At 43.2% G+C, this 25,542-nt stretch overlaps 1 protein-coding gene across 1 annotated transcript in view; it reads right to left on the reverse strand.

The window, feature by feature from the left end:
* The window catches only part of LOC111873709 (protein gooseberry-neuro), a 48,140-nt gene that overhangs the window by 17,127 nt on the left and 5,471 nt on the right, over nucleotides 1-25,542 (reverse strand). The window contains exons 2-3 of the mRNA XM_023868642.1: nucleotides 21,477-21,790; nucleotides 9,415-9,535 (exon numbers count right to left, since the gene is read on the reverse strand). Of these exons, the coding sequence (XP_023724410.1) occupies nucleotides 9,415-9,535; nucleotides 21,477-21,790 (435 nt within the window). The remainder of the gene's footprint in view (nucleotides 1-9,414; nucleotides 9,536-21,476; nucleotides 21,791-25,542) is intronic.

The following is a 25,542-nucleotide window of genomic DNA, read 5'->3' on the forward strand; positions in this document are numbered from 1 at the left end:
TAGGATGGCGGCAGCAGGTTCTTCCGAAACGTCTTTAAAGTCATATCGGAATACACGGTATTACATCCCAGAAAATAGTGCTCTTCAAAATTTATTTTCGCTAAAGTAAATTTCAATGCATGTTTACAAATGTTTTCTTGGCGGTGTGTTTCCCGTAACTTCGCTTTCCGACGGCCGTTTTCTTCCAAAAGAGAAATGATCTATTGTACATTCATGTTACAGATGTACTGGGCACAGAATCCTAACATTGCTTCAAAGGATGCCGCCTGTGTTTACAAGATATTAGCCTGTTCCACGAGAAAAGTTAAAATGAATAAAGCGAAGAATGAAACTGCCATTGGTGGTCTCCTCGGGTTGCAGGCGACCACCTTCTTCCAGCCGGTGAGCTAGGTGTAAGGATTGTTGTGAACAAGTGTTGGGAGGGGAAAAAGATAAATGAGGAGGGTAGGGACAACTGTTACCCGGCAGGAGACCAAGCCGGGGGGGGGGGGGGNGGGTACGACGGAATCCTTTTTACAAGGGTAGGTAGCTGTACTTATACTGCATCTACCATGGGAACAATGTTGCGTCATCGTGACTTAGTGGCGTAGACCGTTACGTCATCATACTTCCGGTATTCATACGCCGTGCCAAATTCATGCCTAATATAAGGCGACTCCTTTTATTTTCCAGCGAGAAAATCGGAAAGAAAAATCTCGTTTCTTCTGAAACAAATTTAATGTCATCAAGTTACGAGGGCTGTAAGAGCGTATTATTAAGGAATAATAAATTTAAAATATAATTTTAGGTATTTTCACAAATAATTAGAATTGTAAATCAGAACTCCTAATCATCTTCGTTGTGTTTGTTCTTAAGGACCTGAAGATAATATGGTCCCTCGGTTTATATTCTGGCTAATACGATACTTAGGAAGGATTCTTCTTCCGTAAGGATGCCTACACGTTATAGGACGTGCCCTGTTTCATAAGGGGAGGAGTGCACGCGGTAGCGTAATTAGTTGAGTCACTATGCTGCAAGCTGGAGGTCGCCGGTTCGATTCCCTACGAGGTCACTGGATTTTTCAATTCACCTAATCCTTCCAGCCGCACTATGTCCCTGGGGTCGACTCAGCCTCTAACAGAAATGAGTACTAGGGATCTTCATGGGTGTAAAGAGCGGCCGGTGCGTAAGGCTGACAGCCTCACCGCCATCTGTGAGCCGATTGCCTAGAACAGTGGTTCTCAACTTTGTCATAACGAGGCCCTGTATATTCGTTTTTCTATAAGACGAGAGCCCAGTGTAATTGATACCAGGGTCGGTACCGGGCCGCGGTTCAGCGATTGAGAAGCACTAGTCTAGAAAATGTGGTAGCCTCGACGTCTCACAACACTAATGGCCTCCACGGCCTGTTACAGGGATAATTTTGCCTTTCTCTGTTTCATAAAGTAGGTGGAGTGAAGTGCGGGAAAGACCTGCAGGTCTATGATCAGTATTCATTACAGACACTGAACTAAGAGGCATAGCGTGAAACCGAAACGCCGCGTAATTTTTTTCGTCTGCACGTTGCAGTGGTATTAGAGCTATATTAGCGTTTTCTTGCCCGCCTCTGTGATCCAGTGGTCAGCGTTCCTGGCTACAGATTCAGAGGTCCCGGGTTCGATTCCCGGCGATAACAGATTCTCTGAGAAGTAGTGGGTCTGTAACGGGGCCCACTCAGCCTCATGAGGATAATCGAGGAGCCAATTCTGTAGTAAATACCGAGAAGTAGCAGTGAGATTCTCAGCAGGAACATGATATTGTCACGTGTCCGGGATTTCGTGACTAATAATAATGGGTTCTGGATTAGATGATTGGATTTATTGGCACTTCTTTACAATTATAATCAATTATGACAGTTCGCAATCGATGATTGCCTAAGACTCGATCCATTCCTTACTGCACTACGAGTGTCTTCTCTTCCGCCGTGAATGACTTGGTTCTGATTTACGAGTCGGTCACGTCTTCAGCTTCCGCTGTCCGCTGGTTAGCGCTCCACAGCTGAACACTCAACTATTGAAGTACATTCTGAATTCTCTTACGAATGGCTGACTGCTAAATTGCCGTTGGTCCTCCCCAGCAAAATTATTCTTGGTTCCGAGCCCCACGGAACTCATGATCATATTTTACCGTCTGACTTCACTAATTCACTAATGAACTTCTTTCATAACTTCGAGAGAACCGAATAGAGGTCACCACACCGAACAATTCGTCTATTTTGGTATGTTTTACGTTGTAGCGGAAAATAGTGAGCCGTTGCCTAGTAAATGGACTTCCGCTTCTGTTGCTATTCCTGCTTTCAAGCGGTGTTTACCGAGCCGTTGCCTAGCAAATTGTCATATTCGTCACAATATGTTCTCATCTTCACAGCGTCAAGACCTGCTCTAGTGCCAATGAACTTTTCAATGACTACGAGGGCCCCTTCTTCGAAGTAACCAGGGTTATGAAGTTCACTAGACATCATCTGGGAGCACGCGGTAGCGTAGTACCGATAAGATCAATTTCTTCAATTGACCTAATCATTCCAGCCTCACTATAGACCTGGGGTCGACTAAGCCTCTAACAGAAATGAATACCAGGAATCTTACTGGGGAGTAAAGGGCGGCTGGCGAGTAAGACTGACAAAGTTACCGCCATCTATGAGCCGATTGTCTAGAAAATGTGGGGGCCTCAACGTCTCACAACACTATGGGGCTCCACGTCCTGTTACAGGGATAGCTTTACCGTTTTACCTTTACTAGACATCATCTGTTGCCGAGGTAAGAATGCGTGGAAATGCACCTCCAGTTCCTGACACGTCTGACTGAGCATGTGGAACAGTTTTGCCTTACTCAGACTCAAAGACCTGTGTTACAATCGAGAAAGGAGTGAATGCCTGCCGTCCAGAATGTCACCCTGACGACTGGACGGGGTCTGTGTACGCACAGTTCAGGATATTGACGGGGGTTAGGGCCTAACCATTTCCACGGCCAGGCACCATATATCACGTGGGGCCGGCGACGTTTAGTGGGATTACGTTGACAAGAGAACATGGCCGCTAAAGCACAGGTGAAAGCACGGCGAACAATAGTCATCACGCCTGAGACTGACCGTTTTTTTTTTACCCAAAGGTATTAGTTTCTGTATCTGTTACTATGCTGTATAGATTGGCGTTGTACGTCACTCTCCGAATTAAAACCTAACTGGGTGATACGCTTTTCCCTCTGGACACTAATCCCGTAAGATATAGCATCGCGTCAATTGGTGAGGTTTCATATTTTATACTGCAGAAATGGCATGAAGGTTAGGAGCCGGTATAGCGACTGGCTACAGACCGGACGGCCGAGAGGTCGTAGTTCGAGTCCCGATAGGGTCAAGAATTTTGTCTTCTCCATGTCGTCCAGACCGGCTCTGGGGCCGACTCAACCTCCTATCCAATGGGTATAGAAGGCTCTTTCCCCGTGGGTAAAGTGGCAGAAGCGTGTAGCTGACCACTCACCTCCAGCTAGTGCCGAGCTCAAGAAAATGTAGATCTATACATCCACTGTCCCCAAAACGCCTTCGTGACATAGTACTTAAGTAGTTTAGCACAGGAACAGGTTAATGTAGCGGTAACGGTCCCGACTTGTTTTCTGGTGGCACTCTTTTTAAATCTAGACCAAGAAACCGGCTATTCTGCGATTCTTCGTGTTCTCTTCAGTCCCTCCAAGGAAATTCTGGGATAGTACCTTAATTTGATCACAACCAGTCACCAATCAGTGGACACTGTGCAGTCCCGGTTACTGACAACGTCGTGCAATAAACAACCAACTACTTAGATCTCCCATAATTACAGGGTGTTTCGCAAATATTTCCAAGTGGCCTTAGGAAGGTACAACGGAAAAACGTAAAAGAATCCATGTAACAGGCTGTGGAGGCCCATAAGGTTGTGATATGTTGAGGTTCCCACATTTTCTAGACAGTCGGCTCATAGATGGCGGCAAGGTTGTCAGCCCTACGCGCCGACCGCCCTTTACCCCCAAGAATATTCCTGGAACTCATTTCTGTTGAGGCTGAGTCGACCCCAGGGCCATAGTGCGGCTGGAAGGATTAGGTCAATTGAAAAAATCCAATGACCTCATTGGGACTTGAACCCGCGACCTTTCGGCTTGTAGCATAGTGCCTCAACCAACTACGCTACCGCATGCCCCCCAATACAGTGGAATCCGCGCTTATATGTCACGTTATGAAGACATGTGGGGGAGTGGAAAATATCTCCACATATTCCTAACCTGGCACGATGTGGAAGAGGTTTATCAGATTCACCTCCTGCCTCTGTGTGACAAGATAACAAAATTCCGCTACCTGTTCCCGTTGCTAATGAACAGAAGCGGTTCAATAGTCGGTCTGGAAGTGACGAAAGAAAGAAGAATGTTTGCTCATACGGGAAATTAAACTCCAGATAGTTTAATTTCTTTGGAGTCGATATTTTTATGATGGTGACTAGAGCCTCCTGGGCCGTAACGCCCTTTAGTTCGGAGAGAGCCCACCGGTTCAGAGGACAACACCGCCTCCAAGAAACTTACAGAAGCAGCCAGGACTCAGCCTGTTGCCTGCTTCTGCTGGTTTCCACGTTCATTTAATCTTCGGTCTTGAATATGGAAGTGATATGTTCCGAACTACAAGGCGTTACAGCCGTACTCTTCCAGAAAGTCTAATATTTCTCTACACACGAACTGATTTATTATTATTATTAGGGTGTTTTCTTATTGTCACTTGACTGAGTGCGTATAGATAGAGCTTGGATTAGTAATTGGATCTATTGAACACTTACAGAACGTGATTACAAATAACTTCGACAGCCTCACTGAGTTAGACATTCCGAAGGTCACTGTAGCTACAGCACACATAAATTCTGTCTTTCCTAACCATTGCTCGGTAGCGGCTTCCAATGGCGGATGTTTCCCTTCCTCTGGGTTCCCTAACTGTCCCCGGCCTCAGCTACAGCATCTCTCGACTAAGTCACTTACCAACCAAGTGACCCCACTCAACTGGCTGAGTTCCCAACTTGTTCCGCTTAAAACATTTCGGCAAATACAACATAGGAAACATCGTTCCTCATTGTTGAAACTCAGTTGTTACCATGGGATCACGTTTGTATGCGAAGCCGTTACTCAATAACTGTTGTTGGATGGCTGCTTCTTTCGCAGTCGTTGCCTAGCAACCGGTCTGTTTTTCACATTATGAACAGTTCAGGAATAAAGACGTACATGACGGAGAACTTCTTAAGGTTACCTTCCATAGGGGATTGTTAAACCAGAAAATCAAGAAGGTTACGATACGTCAGGCATTTATTTGTCTTGGATGGAGGAGACACAAAATTTATGCAGAATTTGTGTTGGGAGATCTCTTGGAAAATATTTACTTAGAAGACTATGAAGAAAATGGGGACTGGCTTTAAGATGGATCTTAGGGAGGTGTTGCCCGAAGCCGGACTCTGGCATTAGTGGCGTTAACCACACCACCATCTGTGAAGCGAATGTCTGGAAAGATTGAAAGCCTCGATGTCTCACAACCCTACGGGACTCCACGGCTCGTTACAGGGTTGAACTTACTGTTTTTAAGTCTTCTTTTTACGTCTTGTGCAAACAGCAAAATAAATAAATATTGTTGACGTAGAGCTAGAAGAATTCCTGTTTCAGTGACATTAAGGATTTAATGATGCGATAAATAAATAACAAATTTTCTGCCACAAAATTTGTATCAACAACAAATTAAAATTTGTGTACTGGAAAGTGGAATGCACCAGTTCTGTTTCTTTTTATACCTGGAGAAAAGCCAGTAATAAGTGTCACTGCTTCATTTCTACCAACTTCTCAGTACTTGGAGAATTTTATTTTCTATTTCGTGAAATTATCCTTCGGCACAGATTGAATCTTGATGTCAAAGCACAGCTCGTGGATCACAGGGTACACACCATTTATTTGACGTCCTAAATCATGTCTCGTTTCTGCAGTACATTTACTACAAGCCTGAGGGAGGCACTTCCATCTTTGTCATTGCCGGCCTCATATAACATGAAGAAGAATAATAATAAAAAATGGAGAATGAAAACATAAAGAACGAATAGAAAAATAAGAAATAAAGGTAAAATCACCTTGTCTGACGTTCAAACGATCCCGCTGTAAAGCCGACGTTTGAAATGTCAGAGCGCTGAATAGGAAAGCCTTCTGAGAGGAGGGAAATAGATAAAGGAGACTTTTGTGGGGGATGAGTCGCTCTGACATAGTGGGCTCTTGTGGGATTGATACAGCCCTAGGTTCAAACAACTGCGGCAAAAGATACATTTCTCTCTATACACATTTTCTTTTCTTCTTACCTTTTATTCTCTTTTCCCAACGATGCTAATTTTTCGTCGCACTTTTCCGACTTGCCTTTTGAAGTCTGAATTCGAATGCCGTCTTCCTTCTTAACTTTTACACTCGTAATAAATAATTATATAAAAGAAACAAACTTAACAAAAATCTTGAGTTTAATACTTTAAAAAGCAAAATTTTCTCTTTGCCTGAATATGACGCCGCGAAGAAATACATTTATTATGAAAGAAAATCGCTGCGTGTTTCGATATGCTTTCCTCCTCCTGCTCTGTCCAGGTTATTCTCAGCAAAAGAGCTCCCGACAGGCATTGCACACGAGGCCTGACCGGCCTTGCAGCTTTTCTGAAGAAGATAGCGGAGAAAGAATCTGTAGAAACGTGTGCTGTACCGTGAAAATTGTGAGTTTTAAGGCATCCAATTAGTCAGGCAGTTCTTCAGCCAGTCAATCAGTACTTGGTCTGTCAGTCACCCGGCAATCCGTCATCACCAGTGAGTCTGTCGGTCAGTCGTTTATCCGGTTAGTCACTCAGTTCTTCCATCACTCGGTCACTACTCATTCCGTCGGTCAGTCAGCCATCAAATCAGTTCTTCCGTCGGTCAACCACTAGTCAGTTAGTCATTCAGTCAGTCTTTCCGTCAATTTGCCAGTCAGTCCTCCATTCAGGCAGTCAGTTCTTCAGCCAGTCAGTACTTAGTCTCTCAGTCACCCGGCAATCCGTCAATCAGCTTTTCCGTCAAGTAAATCACCAGTAAGTCTGTCGGTCAGTCGTTTATCCGGTTAGTCAGTCAGTTCTTCCATCACTCGGTCACTACTCATTCCGTCGGTCAGTCAGCCATTAAATCAGTTCTTCCGTCGGTCAACCACTAGTCACTCAGTCATTCAATCAGTCTTTCCGTCAATCTGCCGGTCAGTCCTCCATTCAGGCAGTCAGTTCTTCCGTCAGTTAGACAGTCATCCAGTCAGTTCTTCACCCAATCGACCAGTCAGTTACTAGTCAGCTAGTCAGCCAACCAGGCAGATATTGTGCTACCAGTTAGTCAGTTTGTCCGTCTGTCAGCTTGAGTTAATCAGTTAATGCGAACGGAAGACACGGTGTAGCTTCTATCATGATGCTGGTTTGCAGTGATTTTGCAGGAATCTAATTCGAAGCTGTTCTGATGTGCTTGAAACGGTCAGACCTTGTCAGAATTGCCTGATTAATTAATATATTAATAGTCAGTGTAGTGAGTAGACTACAAGCTAGATGACAGGAGATTCTGAATTCGATTCTTGACATGGGCAGAGATATTTCTCTTTTTTTCGCAAAGTCATTGCTGTCCCTAGAGCCCACCCAGTATTCTACCCATTGGATACCGGAGGCTTTCGACCGGCACGCGAACCGATCACTTACCTCCATCTATTGCCAAGGCTGAGAACAAAGGGGACCCAACACCACTCTCCCATATTCATTCATATCATGAGGCAACTTTGCCGTTGGCATTTATATAGTGTCACGTGCTAGTGACTAGAAACGGGGTTTAGATTGGTAATTGGATTTATTGAACACTTATAACTCGCAACTAGAAGCAACTATAAGAAATTTCACGGACTCCACACACTACAAATCACTGTAATGCAGCATATACGTGTATAAAGTTTTCTTTGTCCGCACCAGTCTTTGCCTGGTAACGGCTTCTAATAATTTACTCTGCTTCTGTGATCACGTCTTTACCGGCTAACGACTGTCTTACAAGTAACTCACGGCGACAACTAACTCGAATGACTGACTGACTGCTAAATTGCTGCTGACCCTCGCCAGCACAGTGATTCTTGGTTCCGGGTTCCACAGGACTCATCAAAGTTATATTATGACTGACGGTCAGTCGGCCAGTCTGTCTTGGCGTTAAGCACGCATGTGGGGCCTAAGACCGTATTTTTATTACTATCAGTTAAGAGTTTGACCTTCTGCACGGACCGCATAGAATACACCGTTTCCAACAATGTAATGATTTTTGCTGGTGGTCCGTTGACTAGCAATGGTTCGCTTGTTTATCGAGCCGTTATCACGCGATGGAAAATATATAAGTAACCGTGTCACAACATGGTCAATGGATTACAATTAGTACGAACACGTAGTACGTCATCTCTCATGCAGATGTCGCCATTATCTGGTGAATGAAGTTATTTACTTTTATTGACGGAGCAGGGTGCGAATTTTTATACATGGAATACGAAAGAGGACCTGATCCGGTAATTTCCCCTTGCAATTATATACATAAATGGTCATGAAAGAAAAACACGCAGTAATGGACGTAAATAAGTCACAGAAGTTAGAAATTATATTCTACTCTTAAATTATACCTACTGTTCGAGATGTTCAGATCCCAAGGTTGATCATCTAAAGGCCGTGCTAGGTGTATTATTATTTCGGCCCCGTAATTGAGCCCACAGTAGCAGCTACACATTTCACGTAAGGAATACTTCAAGTCGTGTGTATCAATCTGTTTTAGAGAATAGTCTTTAAATTTGCAGCGAACCTGGCGAGTAACCGCCTGAACTATGGTACTGCGTTTTCTCTTCAGGTTTCTTCTTAGTTGACGACATATTCTGTCATGCTGAGATTGTTATGTAAATCTTTGACTACGAAGTCCTTAAATCCATGAGCAAAATGCGGAGTTCTTAATGTTAAAGGAGTGGTGAAGTTAAAAGAAAAAGTAAATCAATCCCTGTACAGGCCGTGGAGGTCCATAGTGTTGTGAAATGTTGAGGCTCCCACATATTCTAGACAATCGGCTCACAGATGGCTGTAAGTTTGTCAGCCTTACGCACCGGCCGCCCTTTACCCCCAGAAAGATCCCTTGTACTCATTTCTGTTAGAGGCAGAATCGACCCCAGGGCCATAGTTCGGCTGGAAGGTTTAGGTCAATTGAAAAATCCAATGACCTCATCAGGAAACAAAACCCGCAGGCTTCCGGCTTGTAACAGCGCCTCAACCAAAGGGAGGCGGTACATATTCTGACCATTATGCTTGAAAGGCCTAGCCCCAAAACTTTCCTAGGCACTAAGGAAGGGGCAGTCACTTACCCCCAAGTATTCCGTCTATGCTGTAATCCTTCTTCAGGTCTGTCTCATCCCTCCTGCCACCCCTCAGGAGGCGGCTGATGGAAGATACGCTGGGGGCGTTATTTCCGTCACATAGCCCTTCCTAGAAATAAAGATAATTGGTACTAGAAGTTATAGGAATGTTAGTTAGTTAGTTAGTTATTGGAGAGGGTGGGTTTCCCCATGCACTTAGACCTGTATTGGTCCATTGTGCTTCCCTCTATGATTTCTACCAGTCTCTATATCCTACCGATACTGGTGCTTACCATCAGTCCCGCCCAGCCAGCGAGACCGGCTCTACTAGCTGAGAGGTATCTATAATGCTTCCCCCATCTACCGGAGGTATTAGAGACTGCTGTTGGGCGGGAAACGTCCGTAATTTGGCTCAGTGACCTCCTTTGGAGATATGAGGTTCTTTTACGTGCCGTAAAGCTACGACACGGGACCCACGGCTTAAAGTCCCTCCCGGAGGACTTGTTCCCTGAATTTTTCCGCCCTTAAAAATTCGACGACATCCGCCGGGTATTTGAACCCGCGTACCTTGAGTCATGAGGTGGGAACGTTACCTCTAGACTACGGAGGCCGCTTTATAGGAATGTTAAATATGCTTGTAAATTATCAAGGAATAGATGTGTTGTGAGGAGGTTGGCACCTCTTCTTTATATACTAGAGGAAGTAGGGTGGTTTCTCAGCGCCGAGATCGGAAACCTGGAGTAAAGAATATAATCAATCGTCTTACTCAGTTCTTCTGGAGTCGAGATAGCTCAGTCGGTATAGCTACTAGGCTACGGCTTGGACGGCCGAAGAGTCGAGGTTCAATTCCAGACAGGGGAAGAGATTCCTCTTTCCCATGATATAATCATAATTTTATTGATTAGACGAGTTTTGGACTGATAATCGGATTTATTATACTGTTTGATACAGCGCGTGACAACACTTCGTAGTTCACTGTTACACACAAGGTATCCTCAGTTTCTATTCATTGTCGTATCTTGGTAGCGGCTTCGAACGGCGGACGTTCCCCTTCCTCAGGGTTCCCGGCCCAACTACAAGCTTCTCACAACAACAGTTCGCAACGTCTAAGCTCCAGCAGTTCTCTGACTAACTCATCAACAAACTCTGCACTCCACTCAACTGTCATGTTTATAACATCTCGGCACGGACTACACAGAAAACACCGTTCTTCTGTTGCTGTTTACCTGCCTAGTAACGGCCGTTGCCTAGTTGTTTGTTTCGCGGTCGTTGGCTAGCAACGCGTCTACATGCCACAATATTCAGACCGGCTCTGAGGTCAACTATATCTTAGGATGTGAACAGTGTAAATTGATAGATACGTGCCGACGTTTCTTAGGAATCTGCTGAATTCTTCTACATATTATAAGAATGGCCCTGACGATGGAGGCAACAAGTTCATATGAAGCACTGGTACCCGTGCAACGAACCACACTTTATGTGCAGTTTATTTAATTTATTGTTGGTTTATGCTATAAAGACACTTGCAGTTCTGAGCGATAGCCTTATTAGTATGATTAGTCGATAATTAATTGGATGGATGTGGAAGGAAGAGGTTGAGGCCTGATTTGAGGTACTGTCCTATATTTTCCTGGCGAGACTGAGAAAGATCATGAAAGATGTCAGACAGGATAACCGACGTCTTGTCTGAGATTTGAATCCCAGACCTCCCGAATCACTAGCGCCAACAGATTGACCTCAGAGTTGGGTAACTTGAGCAACTTTCCTAGATTTCGTTTGTGTGAATGATCTCTTTCTGTTATACAAATTTCATGAAGATAAATTTGAATGGCATACATAGGAAATGATAAATGTTTGAAATGAAAATGTAAAGTTGGTATGAATGTGTGTGGGTCATTGTTACAAACATTGCAGACTGTCTGGTCTCATTGTAAAGAGGCTGGACTTGATAACTTTATGTTGCATTATGTTCTTATGAATAGCATAGGACCTTGCTGTTTCTACTTGCTTCATAAGGAATAAGGCAAAGCCCTACTCCACCCTCGTGGGTGCGTCTCTCGTTTCGCTCTTACCTTAATCAGCGTCAGTGACGGTTGTCGGAATTCCTCACGTTATCGTACTTATTTGTCTACTTCTTCAAGGTCCTTTAAATCCAACAATTATGGGCCTATCATGGTAACCCCCGTTGAAAATTCAATCATTTGTTATAAGTCTTCGTACTATTAAATTCTGCTTTCTATCATATTCCTTTGCAGCCCTGCATGTTATTGAATGAAACGTGGAAACCAGGCTTAGCGCCATCTCCCACGAATATACATACATTCACAACAAAATGTTATCAGTAACCACAGAATAGATACGATACACTGAAACAAGTACTGCCCGTTCATATATGTCCTACTGCATAAGTTTTTTATTTCGGGCAAAGTATTGTGACATGATGCCCGAAAGCCGGAATATTGTAGTCACAATAGAGGTTCATTGCTACGCAACGACTCAGTAAACACATTTCCGTGGCAACGAATACGCAGGCAACAATCGAGTAACTTCCGTTAGTGTGCAACGGCGCTGTAAACAGGCCGCGCTGTGTTTTCTGCGTGGTGCGTGCAAAGTGATTATAAAGAAGAGTTCATTTTAGAAGTCGTAGTCGGACGAGTCGAGCTTCGAGAGGCCAGCCTGCCAGGATACGAGCTTGGAAGCAGAGGAATTGAACTGAGTCGAGTCTTCGGAATTCGCAATTCCAGAATAATGGCAAGAACGGTATTGGGCGGTGCACAGAAGATTGGTGTGATTTGAAATGACAGTGAGGCTATTATAAATCCGTTGCCAGGATACGGCTAGTGAAGACTGAGAAACCTAGTGCGTGTGTAACGGTGAATATAAAGTGTCTAGTTTAGAGATAGCATTGTAATTGCTTGCAGTCCCGAGTGGTGTGTACAGGGTGTCTATAAATCCGATCATCTAATCCAAAACCCGTCTTATAAGTCACGCGCAAACCACTAAATCGTGACAATATAAACAGTCGACACAGTCGGTTGCTATGGTAACCTGAAATTGCGTAATAACACAGACAAATCGTATGCGTACAATTTTTTTTTTTTAATTTCTGCATGTGTACTGACTATTTTCACTGATGTATTTCGTCAATTTCTTTAGTCCCACTAGACAAATTCTGGAGAGTACCTCAAATTAAACCACGACCACTTCCCTCTGCAGCCTTTCCAATTAACTGTTCACGAATCATTGTTGTGTGAGATGCTGACAGTGTGGTACAATAAATGACACATAAAGGATCACAGCGTATGCTCTAATTTTCTTCTTCCTGCTTGTACTTGTTGACACCCGGGCAGGCTAACATAGCGGCAGCGTTCTAGTCTTGTATTCCGGAGCCACTCTGTTCTAACTTCGGCCTGGTTAGTAACCATCACTGGGTATTTAGTTTGTCTCAGTCTCTCCAGACAAATTCCGCCACCGTAGACTCCTTCCAAATCCTTATCTCTTCACCATTTATGATTATCTAGCTATCTCAGCTGAAGTTGTATAATTTACACTGTTGATACAGTGACATTAAATAACACAAAAATCAATCAACATTGCATAAGAAAAATTACAAGCCGCCACTGCTCAACGGTAAAACACGTAATAAAGGAACTGACGTCAAAATATGAAAATAGTGTTTATGCAAATCTCTGTAATGCTGAATCACCGTCATTTGTTGATGGCCACATTCGGTTTTTTAAGCTCTAGTTTTCTTTTGTTTTCAGTCACAACATAAGGTTAACAGTTAAATCAGCAAGCACTGTAATTTATTATAATTTCATTTTCATATGACCTTTTTTCCTAAGTCGGGTACAATATACGTGTATAAACACGCTTTACGAACATGTAGAAAGTTAGAAAATGTATCGTCATGATTTGTAGTGACTACAGACGGGTTTGGATTGGTGAATAAACTTATTAACCACTTCTATAAACAACTCGAAACCAAACTTTACAGTTCACTGGCAAATACAGACTAATGTCCTCAGTCTATTACAGTTTCTACTGGCCGTTTCCCGGCAGCGGATTTTAACACAGGAACTACGACAGTCTCACTGAATTTACATTCAAAATAATACTCTACTACAGCACACGTAAAGTCTCTTCACAGCCTGACTGCCAGCTGAGCCGCATGTCTAAGTCTGTGTCTTATATTACGACCGGCGGTCAGTCGGTCAGTCTGTCTTGGAATAAAACACCCATCTGGGGCCTACGACCAGATTTTTAATACTGTCAGACAGTTGGGGTTTGTTGATATGGGACGCTCTCTCTGACGAGAGGACGGGTCTGTCGTTTACTATACCTGCTGGTTCTCGCCAGAGCAGTCGTTCTCGGGTCCGAGTCCCGTGGAACTCGTGACCATATTTTACTGTCTCAGATTCGAGACTTCCCTTTCCGTCGTATCCTACGACTCGTATGGATACTGTTGAGGTGTTCGACCACGCCCGACCCCGCCCTGCCCCAAATTACTAGCTCCTTTTTTCATTACCACTTTGTACGGACCGAACAGAAAACACTCCAACAATTCCTCTATTGTTGCTTGAGTATCCGTTGCGGCGGAAATTTGTTCACCGATCCGTCGCCTAGCGATGGCGTCTCCTCTGGCTCCACTATTTCGGCCTTCAGGCTTCATGTCACAGCACGTAGAAGGTAATAGTTTGATGCGATCTATAAGTGCTGTATACTTATCCCCCAAACCCCAAAAATTAAACGAAAAATGTGTTGGGCATGCAGTGTGTTTCATCTTATCCATCAGGAAGTTACAGGAAACCGATAGGGACATGAAGAAAGCAGTCTTCTGGGATTTGGCACCGTGTATATGTAGTGTTAACNGGGACATCTTTGCAGCTTTTCGTTGCGAAGGTACTAAAAAGGAGGTTGTAGGGTTTGAGGTTCTCACAGCGGTAATTACGAAGTATTATATCTTCTGGAAAATAACACCTTTCAGTCCATCGAAATTCAACCAGAATTCTTTCTGTACCTCGCCTCATTCTCGTTTTTTGCTTAGTTTATTTTTCGATCCTGAAGATGTGGACACATGTTCCTCTGAAACGTCTGTTGGTTTCAGCGAACTGCATTACGTTATGTTCCAGAGGATACTAGTATAATCCTTAAAAAAGAAAGAGTTTATCTGACGACAAGGCCATACGCCTTCGAAAAGTCAGAAGTCAGCAAGTGTAATAATTTATCAGGGAATATTTTGACTTAATTCTAATGCAAACGTTGCTGATCATGAACGAACCAAATAGGAGTAACTACATTTCCCAGCAGTAACATTTAAGCCGTGACTGTCAAGTCAAGGAATTTCCTACATTTCCTGGAACCTGAAGGAAGAGCCCTCCACTGATTCCTGTCCTGAGCCACATATATCCAATCCACACTCTTCCATCCCTCATTTTTTTTGCTTCATTTTAATAATATCTTCTAATTTACTTCCATTTTCAAAATGTGTCTTAAATCCTGATCAAAATTTTATATGAATTGCTCATTTCTACTCTCTACATGTCTAGCCATTCTCTTTCTGCTTGTTCTTATCATCCTCACTAAATGTATGATGAATCATACAGCTTATGGAACTTCTCGTTATGCGTGTCTCTCCAGCCTCCTGTTACTTCCACCCTCTTGCATTCAAATACAGCGCCACACATACGATATAATTTTATATATTTCAGTCCTTCGGGTTTTCATTAGGACATATAAATGATTTGAGGCACGCGGTAGCGTAGTTGGTTGAGGCATTGTGTTACAAGCCGGAAGGTTGCGGGTTCAATTCCCGATAAGGTCATTGGATTTTTTCAGTTGACCTAATCCTTCCAGCCGCACTATGGCCCTGTGGTCGACTCAGCCTCTAACAGAAATGAGTACCAGGAATTAATTAAATAATTTTCCTGAGGAGTAAAGCGTGTCCGGCGCGTAAGGCTGACAACCTTACAGCCATCTTTGAGCCGATTGTCTAGATAATCTGGGACCCTCGACGTCTCACAACCCTATGGGCCTTCACGGCCTGTTACAGGGATAGCTTTACTTCACTTTTTTACTTACATATAAATAATTCATTCTACGTTAACATATTTTGACGTGTATACGCATTGTTGGGTAACGACTCGGGTAACACATTCCCGCGGAAGCAAACTGACGCAACAATAGGATGTCCATTGTTAAGCAACGGATCAGTAAACACTCCTCATTAACAATATATGCTGTATTTTCTGCGTGGTTCGTGCAAAGTTGTTATAAATAAGGGTTCAGTTGAGAAGAGTCAGTTGTCACCTGAGCTCTGATCTATTCTAGCAGGCGATCTGAATGTTAAACACCCATTTTGAAATAGTGCAGTTTCAAACCCTTCAGGTGAGAAATTCATGGCCTTGTTTGATTTGAATGAATTCGAAGTTTCAGCAGCACAATGTCCCACTCATTCTCCTGCTGGAAATGGCGATGTGCTGGATATTGTGGTCCACCAACACATCAGAGTGTCAGACGTTATTGTCTCCGACATTTTGGGCTCAGATCACATACCAATGGTACTCCACATACTGGATCATAATTCAGTTAAAGAAGAGTTCATTTGGAAGTTGGTGTCGGAATTGGTTGAATTCTGGAGATGGCAGTCGACGGTGATTGAGAAGAAATGGCAACAAAGAATTATACTGTGACAAGAAGACTTCATATGTGATTGGAAGTGACAGTGAGACGGTTATAAATACGTTGCAAGGATACGACTGATGAAGACCGAGAATCCTAGTGTGTGTGTAACGGTGAAATGTAAAGTGTGTAGATCGGCGATAGCGCTGTATTGCCTGTAGTCCCGAGTTGTGAATGTATAAAATGCAATAAATCCAATCATCCAATCCATAGCCAGTCTTATAAGTCACGCACAAAGATCCCAACACGTCCCAATATTTTTAATTATTGACACGGTCATTAAATATGCTACAAATACTGTCCGTTCGCATAGACCTGGCGATTTTCAACAGCATGCGCTGTGTGTTTGGTCGAGTCAACTGAGTTAAGGATTTAGGGTGTGTGGAGGTTATTTATAAGTTTTCACTAATAGTGCGTCCTCCACACTGTAACCACTGCCCCGCTAATTTCTGCCGTACCTCCCAAACGCAACCTACAGTCCAAATCTAAAAACAAAGCCTCTAAATAAATATTTTCACTTGTATTAGTGACTACAGACGGAGTTTTGATTGGTAATTGGATTTATTGACTACTTACAGGACGGAAGTAGAAGTAATTATAACACTGTCACTGATTTTCACGCTCCACGCTAATCTAAGTCTATTTCTACTGGTCTTCACTATCCGTTTCCTTGAAACAGATCTACAACGCAGGAAATATAAAAGTCTCACTAAATCACACGCTTCTAATATGACTGAACTACAGTATACATAAAGTCTTCAATTCGCCCGTTATGTCTGTACAGGCCGACTTCTAATTCTCCTTCAACTATGAACGTCCCGTGGCTGTGTCCTACCGGCGACTGAACTGAACTCCCATTCTCTTTCCGCTCTATCGCTTCAAACTGGCATCCTTATATAGACGCGGCTCGGACATGCGTCGCAGAAAACACGTCACGTTGTGTGCCGTCACCACTCATGCGAATGCTGCGCGGACACAAAGAGAACACTACTCCAGTATTGTTGTATGATGTCATCCAGCATGTGTAAGCTTCACGGACACGGAGAAAACACTGTTCCAGTATTGTTCGTCGTGTGTGTGTTGTGGGATTTGCCAAATAATGGATTTACACGTCACAATATAAATAAGTATGAAACTGGAGTTTGTGCACCCCTGATAGGCTACTCCACGCATAGCTGAGGAGTGTAATGGGCTATCATAGAGGAACCACAGGGGAGGCGTTTCAAGTCACGGCTCCAATTGCCTTCCAGCATCCGATACATTAAGAAATAGACAAGGGTGATATACCGGGATGGCACGGGGGTAGTGGTGGTTAAATGACGTAATTTGTACATCACGCGCGAGGCATCTCCCCACCAAATCTATAACCCTGGACGCTATTATTTATGAGCACACCAGTAAAATGTTAACCCTGTTGTTATTATTATTATCATCATTAAGGAGTTTCATTACACTCTCTCCGTCTTCTGCAGCGGAGTATCAAAATGTGTTGCATGATGTTTTTCTGATATGTGACTCTGTGTAATCTCGTGGATAACTACGAACGTTTCGGAGGAACCTACTTCCTCTAGCTTCTACCCTGAAGACGGAAACAGCAGGTTCCATTAAATGCTGGTACCCGGACTACACGCCATCAAATCCTGGAAGGCAAAAATTTTCATACTATTATTAATTTATTCTTGAGTTGTTATAACGCGTGGTTCCTAACGACGTTGCCGACGTTTCAGAGGCACATTCTGCCTACATTTTTACGGTAGAATTTTCATATTAACAAATGTCGGAAGCGGCCGGTACGTGAAGCTGACAGCCTCACCGACATCTGTGAGCCGATTGTCTAGAAAATATGAGAACCTCGATGTCCCACAATTCTTTGGGCCTCCACGGCCTGTTACGGGGATAGCTTTACCTTTTTATTTTGTGTCAATGTTAGAACCTCAGATCTCATGTAGTTTAACTCCGCTTACACCCTACGTGCCTGTTTCTCTTTTAAATTAATTCTGATAATTATTTCGGAATTTGAGGCTAGGTTGCTCAAGTTGTGTCTTCCCTTGAAGGTCTATGGGAGTTTAGAAAACTAAAATAACTCCAGAACAGGCACAATTAATGGAGGAGTGATCATAGCTAAAACGATAATGGAGGTTAAAGTGTTGAGAATATGGTGATATTTTACCGGTTATCATACAATACGTGTGAGAGGAGAATGGGCACAAGTCTCGCCTAGGAGGCTGCGCTACCTGCTGAAGCTCAGCCGTTTCCTTCGTGGGCAAGCATGTGACAGTAAAGTCTGTGTCTTGTTAAATTGGCATGCTCTACGTCAGTTTTCTACCCGCATTCTTATTCCAAGTCTGTTTGAATTGAATAGGTGTGATAGTGACACCGGGCGAATTGCCTGTTTAAAGTTCAACAGGACAATTTTTGACACTTCCCGTTCCTATCTGTGGTTTTCACAGATAACCCTTCCATTGATTCACTCTTTCACATTATGATCTTTGAAATGCACGTTTAAATCACGATTTCACTGAATATGTACATCATGAACTTGGAAATTTTCAGGAAAGACAGTTTTGCGATAGCCAAGATATACAGTTTTAGCGAACGGCAGGAAATTTAATAGCGACTGAAACATTGCCGTCTATTTTGTCGCCTGTTGGTTCTGTCGTAAATATCTGAGATTAGTTTTTGCTTTTGATTTCCATGGGAACGAACTATCCGCAAACAGACAAGCATTACGTCAAATACTGCCCTATATAGACTAATTTTATGGGGACTGTACAAGAGTTCGCTCCAAAAACCTAAGGGAAGATAAGTCACTTTAGAGAACTAGCTGCGATCTCTTCACTTTGAGGTCCTGTAACAAAATTCTTGTTCGTTTATCTCAAATCCCCCCATGCTACATATCCAACCAGCGTTTCGCTTAGTGCGGGGTGGAGTCCAATACACAGAACAACACAAACACAGAATAAACCCACACAGACATCCATGCTTGAAGTGGGATTCGAACCCACGATCCCAGTGTTGGAGCAGGCCGCGCGGCCACTGTGATCGGCTAATTTGTTCTGCTCGTGAGATATTATTAGAATAATCAGGTCAAGAAGATGAAATTGGCGAAGCGTGCAGCACGCAGTGTCATTTAAAATTCTGGTATGGAAGTCTGAAGGAAAGAGACCACTTGAAATAACTAGGCCCAGACGGGAAAATAATATTAGAATGGATCTTAAAGCAGTGGCATTAGAGGATGTGAGCTGGATTTATCTTTCGGGCTGTTATGGATATGGTAATGAACTTTCGTGTTGTATAAAATGGTGGGAATTTAGTGGCTAGCTGAGCAACTATTAGCATCTTAGGCAGGATTTTTCTGCATGGAATAATTTGGTTGCCTGCTTGGTTAATCAATATGTTGGACGAGCAACATAAACTATCTTTCCTTTAGTTAATGTCCGCTTTCTTATGGGTACAGTGTCTTGTGCCGCAGTAACCTACTTGGAGCTGTCCTGCTCTGAGAACAAGGAACTGCGCCTTCGGGTGTGAAACAGGGCCGCTGCGATCAAGATCAAAAGGTAAGATGAAATGTTTCCATGTTCAGGAACTTCGTAATACGTGTCTGCTTAGGAGCGGGGGTATAAGTATTTAGACCTACTGCGATGAAATGCATATATAGGAAGTTTTAAGATTTTGTGTCACAATTTCATGAAGTTATTTCTGAAGTCATTGTAACTAAAACATTTTATATTTAACAGGAAATGAAAGAAAGTAATTGTGCATGATTTTACATGCTTTTCTAACAAATATTCAGAATACTACTACTACAGGGTGTTCAATCAAGGAGGAAACTTCGCAACACCGTTCACCGGGCCCAAGGTTCCTCACAGATTGCTCCTGTAACTTTAACTGTAACGGCGCTAATGACTCATTCTGCTATCAGCATTTACAGCAGCTAACTGTGAGGAATGTTGGGCCGGATCAGCGGTGTTGCGAAGTTTCCTCCTTAACTGAACGCACTGTATATGACGGTCCGCCCAACATAGCTGTGTACAGTTGTACTAATTTTGTACACATTCGTTACTACGCGACATATTTCGGCCCATGTGGCCATCATCAGGTTACTTACGCAAATTATCTTATAGCTACGACATTGGCGGGTGTTCACATCTTTCACTTCTTATGTGTCTCTTGGGCCGCGCCATGGCTCAAGCGGTTAGTCGCTGGCTTCCCACCGCGGCGGCCCGGGTTCGATCCCGGGTCTGGTCAAGTGGGATTTGTGGTGGACAAAGTGGCGCTGGGACAGGTTTTCTCCGAGTACTTCGGTTTCCCTGCCAATCTTCATTCCACCAACTGCTCCACAATCACCCTCACCTATCATCTGGGGCTGGTACAATAGGCCAGAAGTGGCCGCAGTACAAGGGACTTAGTCACACCCCACTAGCAATAAAAAAATATGTGTCTGTGTGATTCGTTTGTCATGTTGTCTGTGTTGACAATGTCCGTTCTGATGTGTTATGTTAAATGTAAATGTGTTGCTAAACTTAATCTAAACATTTTACTACTATCAGTGGTGTAAAACTCGGGGAAATATATTGAGTTCGGTGACTAATAGTAACAGGTTCTGGATTGGATGATTGGATTTATTGACACCTGTTTTTTTTTTCAATCTCTAGTAATCACAATGAATTACAAGAATCCACATTCAGTCTTCAGACGAACCCTTCTTCCTTCGCCCCACTCTCGTTCTCATTTTACGACTCACTTCTCAAGTCAGTCACATTGCGACTGACGGTCAGTCAGTAAGTCTTGGTGTCGAGTCCCATCTGGGGCTCATGACAAGATACTTATTACTGTTTGACAGTTATTCGTAATTCCGTAACGGCCTGCACTATGCGTCGCTAGGTTACGGTTCTCGTCTGCTCTCATGTTTATTTCGTTGCCGGCTGACTACCATCTCACAATTAGATCATGGTCACAACTCCTAGCCATTAATTTTCCCGATGGCCCTCGCTTTATAGCCGCGTCAAAGACTGCATGAAAACACAGTTTCCAAGAATTCCTGTTATTACATCCGTATCCGTTGCCGAGTACACGTGTTTAAGGAGCCGTTGCCTAGCAACGACCGTCTATTCTGGGTAAACTAATCCGTCTTTCAGGTATCATGTCACAAATATGCTCCTTCTCCATCTAAGTCTCTGAAATAGTTTATTACCTTCAAGATCTTCTGCCAAAATTTTGCACATTTTTCTCGGCCCGTCCATGTCCCATCTATATTTCCTCTTATATTCAATTGCTCTAATGATATTTGCCGTAGGATGAGACCCCGAGTTTTGCAGCAGGAGATGTCGGCGTAGAAACAAATAAAGCCAATTCATTTTAGTGAAGGGCTTACCCGTCACTCTTCGTACCTTGATGAGTCTGTCGCGGATCTCCCAGCTGAAGATGCCCGGGTTGGCCTTCTTGTAGTCCTCGATACGCTGCTCCACCTCCGGGGTTGCTACTCTCGGCTTACTACCCCCTATAACCCCAGGGCGGATGCTGCCAGTCTCCTGATAACGGTTCAGTATCTTGGACACACAGCCGTGTGACACACGCAGTTGTCGTGAGATGATGCAGGGTCGAACCCCGGCAGCTGCCATCTCCACGATCTTGAGGCGGATATGGTTCGGCAGAGGGCGCCCGTTGATGAATACGCCGCCCAGCTGGTTCACCCTCCCCTGTCCTGTAACCATAGCAACGCCTCAGAGCGTGATGCCTAATGGAAAAATGACTTTTCGAGACAAAAGAGGTGAAAGAATTATTTATTCTCAAACAGAAGAGTTCTGTCTTCTGGGATACAACTCCATGTAGTCCGTTGAAAATCAACCGATGTTTAGAGGAACATGTCTCATCCATCTTCAGGATTGAAGAATAAGCCAAGAAAAATAACAGCGTGATAGCAGGTGGCAAACAGATCTTCATTTTCCGCTTGCTTTCACAATGAGATGTTATAGGCGACAAGTTTTCCCGAAACGTCTTTTGACTTTCAACGGAATACAGGGCGTTACATCCCAGAAGGCAGAACTCTTCAAAACCACCGAAGGTAGAACCTCAAACCCCACATATTTTCAAGCACATTCCTGTATGAAACATATAATTCTTTCTTTAGAAGATGACAGTAGATGAGCTGGTCAAATAATTCCCCGCCTTTCATAGGAAACGAAGATTTGTAACCCGAATTACAAGAGCCCTCCAATGGCCTCTAATCTAGGACAGCTGAATCCAAACTTCTTCCTGTTAAGATCAGTTTTAAGAATGTCCTCCCGTTTACGCCTGTTTTCCCCAGACGGTTAATTCTCTTGAGGCTGACTAATATTTTGTAAGCATTTTTCATTTCCCCATGTGCGATACATATACCACACACTTCATTTTCCTTCGTTTATTCACCATAATAATATCTGGTGAAGGCAACACAGTATGAATCTGCCCATAATATTGTTCGCCCCATCGTCCCTTCGAGCCGGGATGACGTAGTCAGTATAGCGACTCGCTACGGTCTCGACGATCGAGGGGTCGGAGTTCGAGTCCCCGCAGGGGCAAGAATTTCCTCTTCTACACATCGTCAAAACCCGCTCTGAGGTCCACCCAGCCTCCTATCCAATGGGTACTGGTGGCTCTTTCCCCGGGGTAAAGCGACAAGGGCGTGAAGCTGCCAGTCACCTCCTACTACTGCCGAGAGCAAGAAAATGTGGATCTATACATCCACTCCCCCATACACCTTCATAGCATAGTGCTTAATTAGTTAAGCACAGGGACAACTTTATCGTCCCTTCACAATTTCTCCCTCTTCGGTCAAAATATTTTGCTCGTCACCTCATCTCACATATTCTCAGTTTCTTCTCTTTTGATGAGACATCAAGTCTTTTATCCGTACAAAACAACAAGTAGTATTATTTTAATCAGAAATAACTAAATTGATTTTAGAGAACTAAAGCAACGAAGGTAATGATTTCTGTGTGTATCTGTGGCCTTTACAACATTATGTAAAGCAAATAGCTGCTACTCAACAAATATTAAGAACAATTTATCAGTGCGAAAGAAATTGCCACGTCATTTGAGGTCCGATATCATTAGCAGACTTAAGCTTGCATGTCAGAAATTGAAACAGTCTAATTATAGCATTGAACGCATGCGTTAGAAAAGAAGGCGTAGTTGCTGGTTGTTTTAGATAGTTTCCTGAAGAAAATGTTACATAATTTGAGCTATGCTTGAATTAGAAACACGAGTCGTTGCTTAGCATGGACGTCTCAGGCTCCACTATTCCGAACTTCAGGCGTCATGTCACAATACTTTTTATTTCCTGAGTATCTGGTACACAAATAAAGCAGATGAATGTGAGAAAAATATTGCTTCCTTCTATAAATACAGTGTTTCAACTCGATTTTTGTGTGTTTCATTCTTTTGCTGTTTCTTTATTAACTGTTCGTGGAAACAATAGAAATGTCATGTTTCACTTGACGTGATTCATTCTGTGTTGCCATGGCCCTCGGATTTCTCTTTGCAGCTCCTTAAATTAGATTTATTCTTTCTCTGTTTTAAGAAGTCATCCATGTATACCGTGCCAAATGTGTAGCTTGTTCCACTCTGTGTTGCGTCGGACTATACTCGATCCTCATGAGGTCTTGGCACTAAATGAATTTTACCCGAAGGTTATCCATTCACTCACATTAATTGCTACGCCCCCACATTATGACCTCACTCATTCAGATAAAAGTGAGGAGGGGGTGAAGAGAGGCATCATCATCTATCATCAACGAGACAACTTGAAGATCATCATCTGTACCGCCCAGTGTAAGAAGAAAAGGGGCTGACACTGCTGACGGTCCGGCACGGGCTTCTGTGCTGACTTCTCAATCTCTTGTTTAGTTGTTGGCGATGCGTGTCGAATGCGTGGCTCGCTGGGTCCTCTGCCCGTTGACTAGCTTCCATTCATTAGATTGGGATGGTTAACTTAAGACTAAGAAGATACAGACTAGAATGAGATGGGTACTTCCCCTGTAACGGACTCATAATTTTATTAACATAGAATTACTTTTAAAATACTCTGTCATATTTATTTTCTGTTTCCTAGGACCGCCTTTATGGTCAGGTGGTCAGAATTCCTGACTACAGATCCAGAGGTCCCGGATGCGATTCTCGGCGCTGTCAAATTTTCTAAGAAGTAATGGGTCTGAAACGGGGTTCACTGAGCCTCATGAGGATAATTGTGGAGATATTTCAAGGAAATAGCGGCTCCGGTCTAGAAAACCGAAATTAACAGCCGTGTGGATCCGTTGCGCTGACCACGTGACGCTCTCTATCCACAGAAGATGGCACTAACTTCGCCGACAAGCTGCGGTCGCACGGTCGGTATAGTTCGTTTGCGGACTACAGGCCACGGAGTTTGTTTTGTTCCTGGTTCCATAATCGGAGCTTTTCTTGAGTCATAGATCAGGTTGGTCTAGAGGTAAAATTTTAGATTTGTATTCTTGAGGTTCTCCTTTCGAATCTGGACAGATATGCCTACTGTCTAGACTGAGGTCTTTCGTGGATTTCCTCAGTTATCGAAATAAATACCGGAATATCTCTGTTAGTCCAGGGCCGCTTCATTCCTCATCTATTCGAAATCATCGTCCATAAGGGAACCTACAATTTCACGCTCTGTAGTCTGGATATTGACAGCGTCAGGATCCACAAACTACGAGTAAAATACTTTTTTGTGTCTGGTAGTCGCTCAGCTGCTCAATAAATTCCTCGTTTCGGGGTTACTGTTTTTTTTGGACTTTGTCCATCGTTCAGTATTCTAAAAAAACAACATTTCGGGCAATGGATCTGTTTGCGTCCTTCATCCTTTCTGAAAAGAACTACTCACATAATTTTATTTCATACGACAAAGACTGCATAGGAAACCAAAAAATTGGGGACACACAGATATTAAGGTGATTTCTGAAGTCTCCTAACAAAAATTAGAGGGAATACACAGACAGCAAGGTGATCTCATAAACCTAAAATTAAAAACAAAATGGAATACAAGACATTGGCAAATACAGACGGATATACAGACAGCAAGATTATATCATAAGCCTCCTCTTTTTTTTTTTAAATAAGGAAAGCAGGCTAAAAGCACATTGCCTGATCAGTCTTGGTATTCTGTAACATACCTATTAATTTTATAACATGCTTAGATATAATACATGTTTGGAATAATAATTAATTAAATTACTATTCGCATTTTATAATCTGTACTTCTTAGAACGCCAGGATTTCATATTCTTCACTCTGCACATATGCTAAATGTCCTGCCTATTACATCGAACCCTTGGTCAGCTAGTCTACTGACTCAACCATCCCAATTTACAGATAAATTGTGTAAAGTACCTACAAGATCCCTCATTTTGATATTGCTAGAACTCAGTCGATCATTCCTGCAAAAACATTTCCAACTTGCCTCTCCCC

Source organism: Cryptotermes secundus, unplaced genomic scaffold (genome assembly GCF_002891405.2).
Source record: "Cryptotermes secundus unplaced genomic scaffold, Csec_1.0 scaffold31, whole genome shotgun sequence".
Taxonomy (NCBI): Eukaryota; Metazoa; Arthropoda; class Insecta; order Blattodea; family Kalotermitidae; genus Cryptotermes; species Cryptotermes secundus.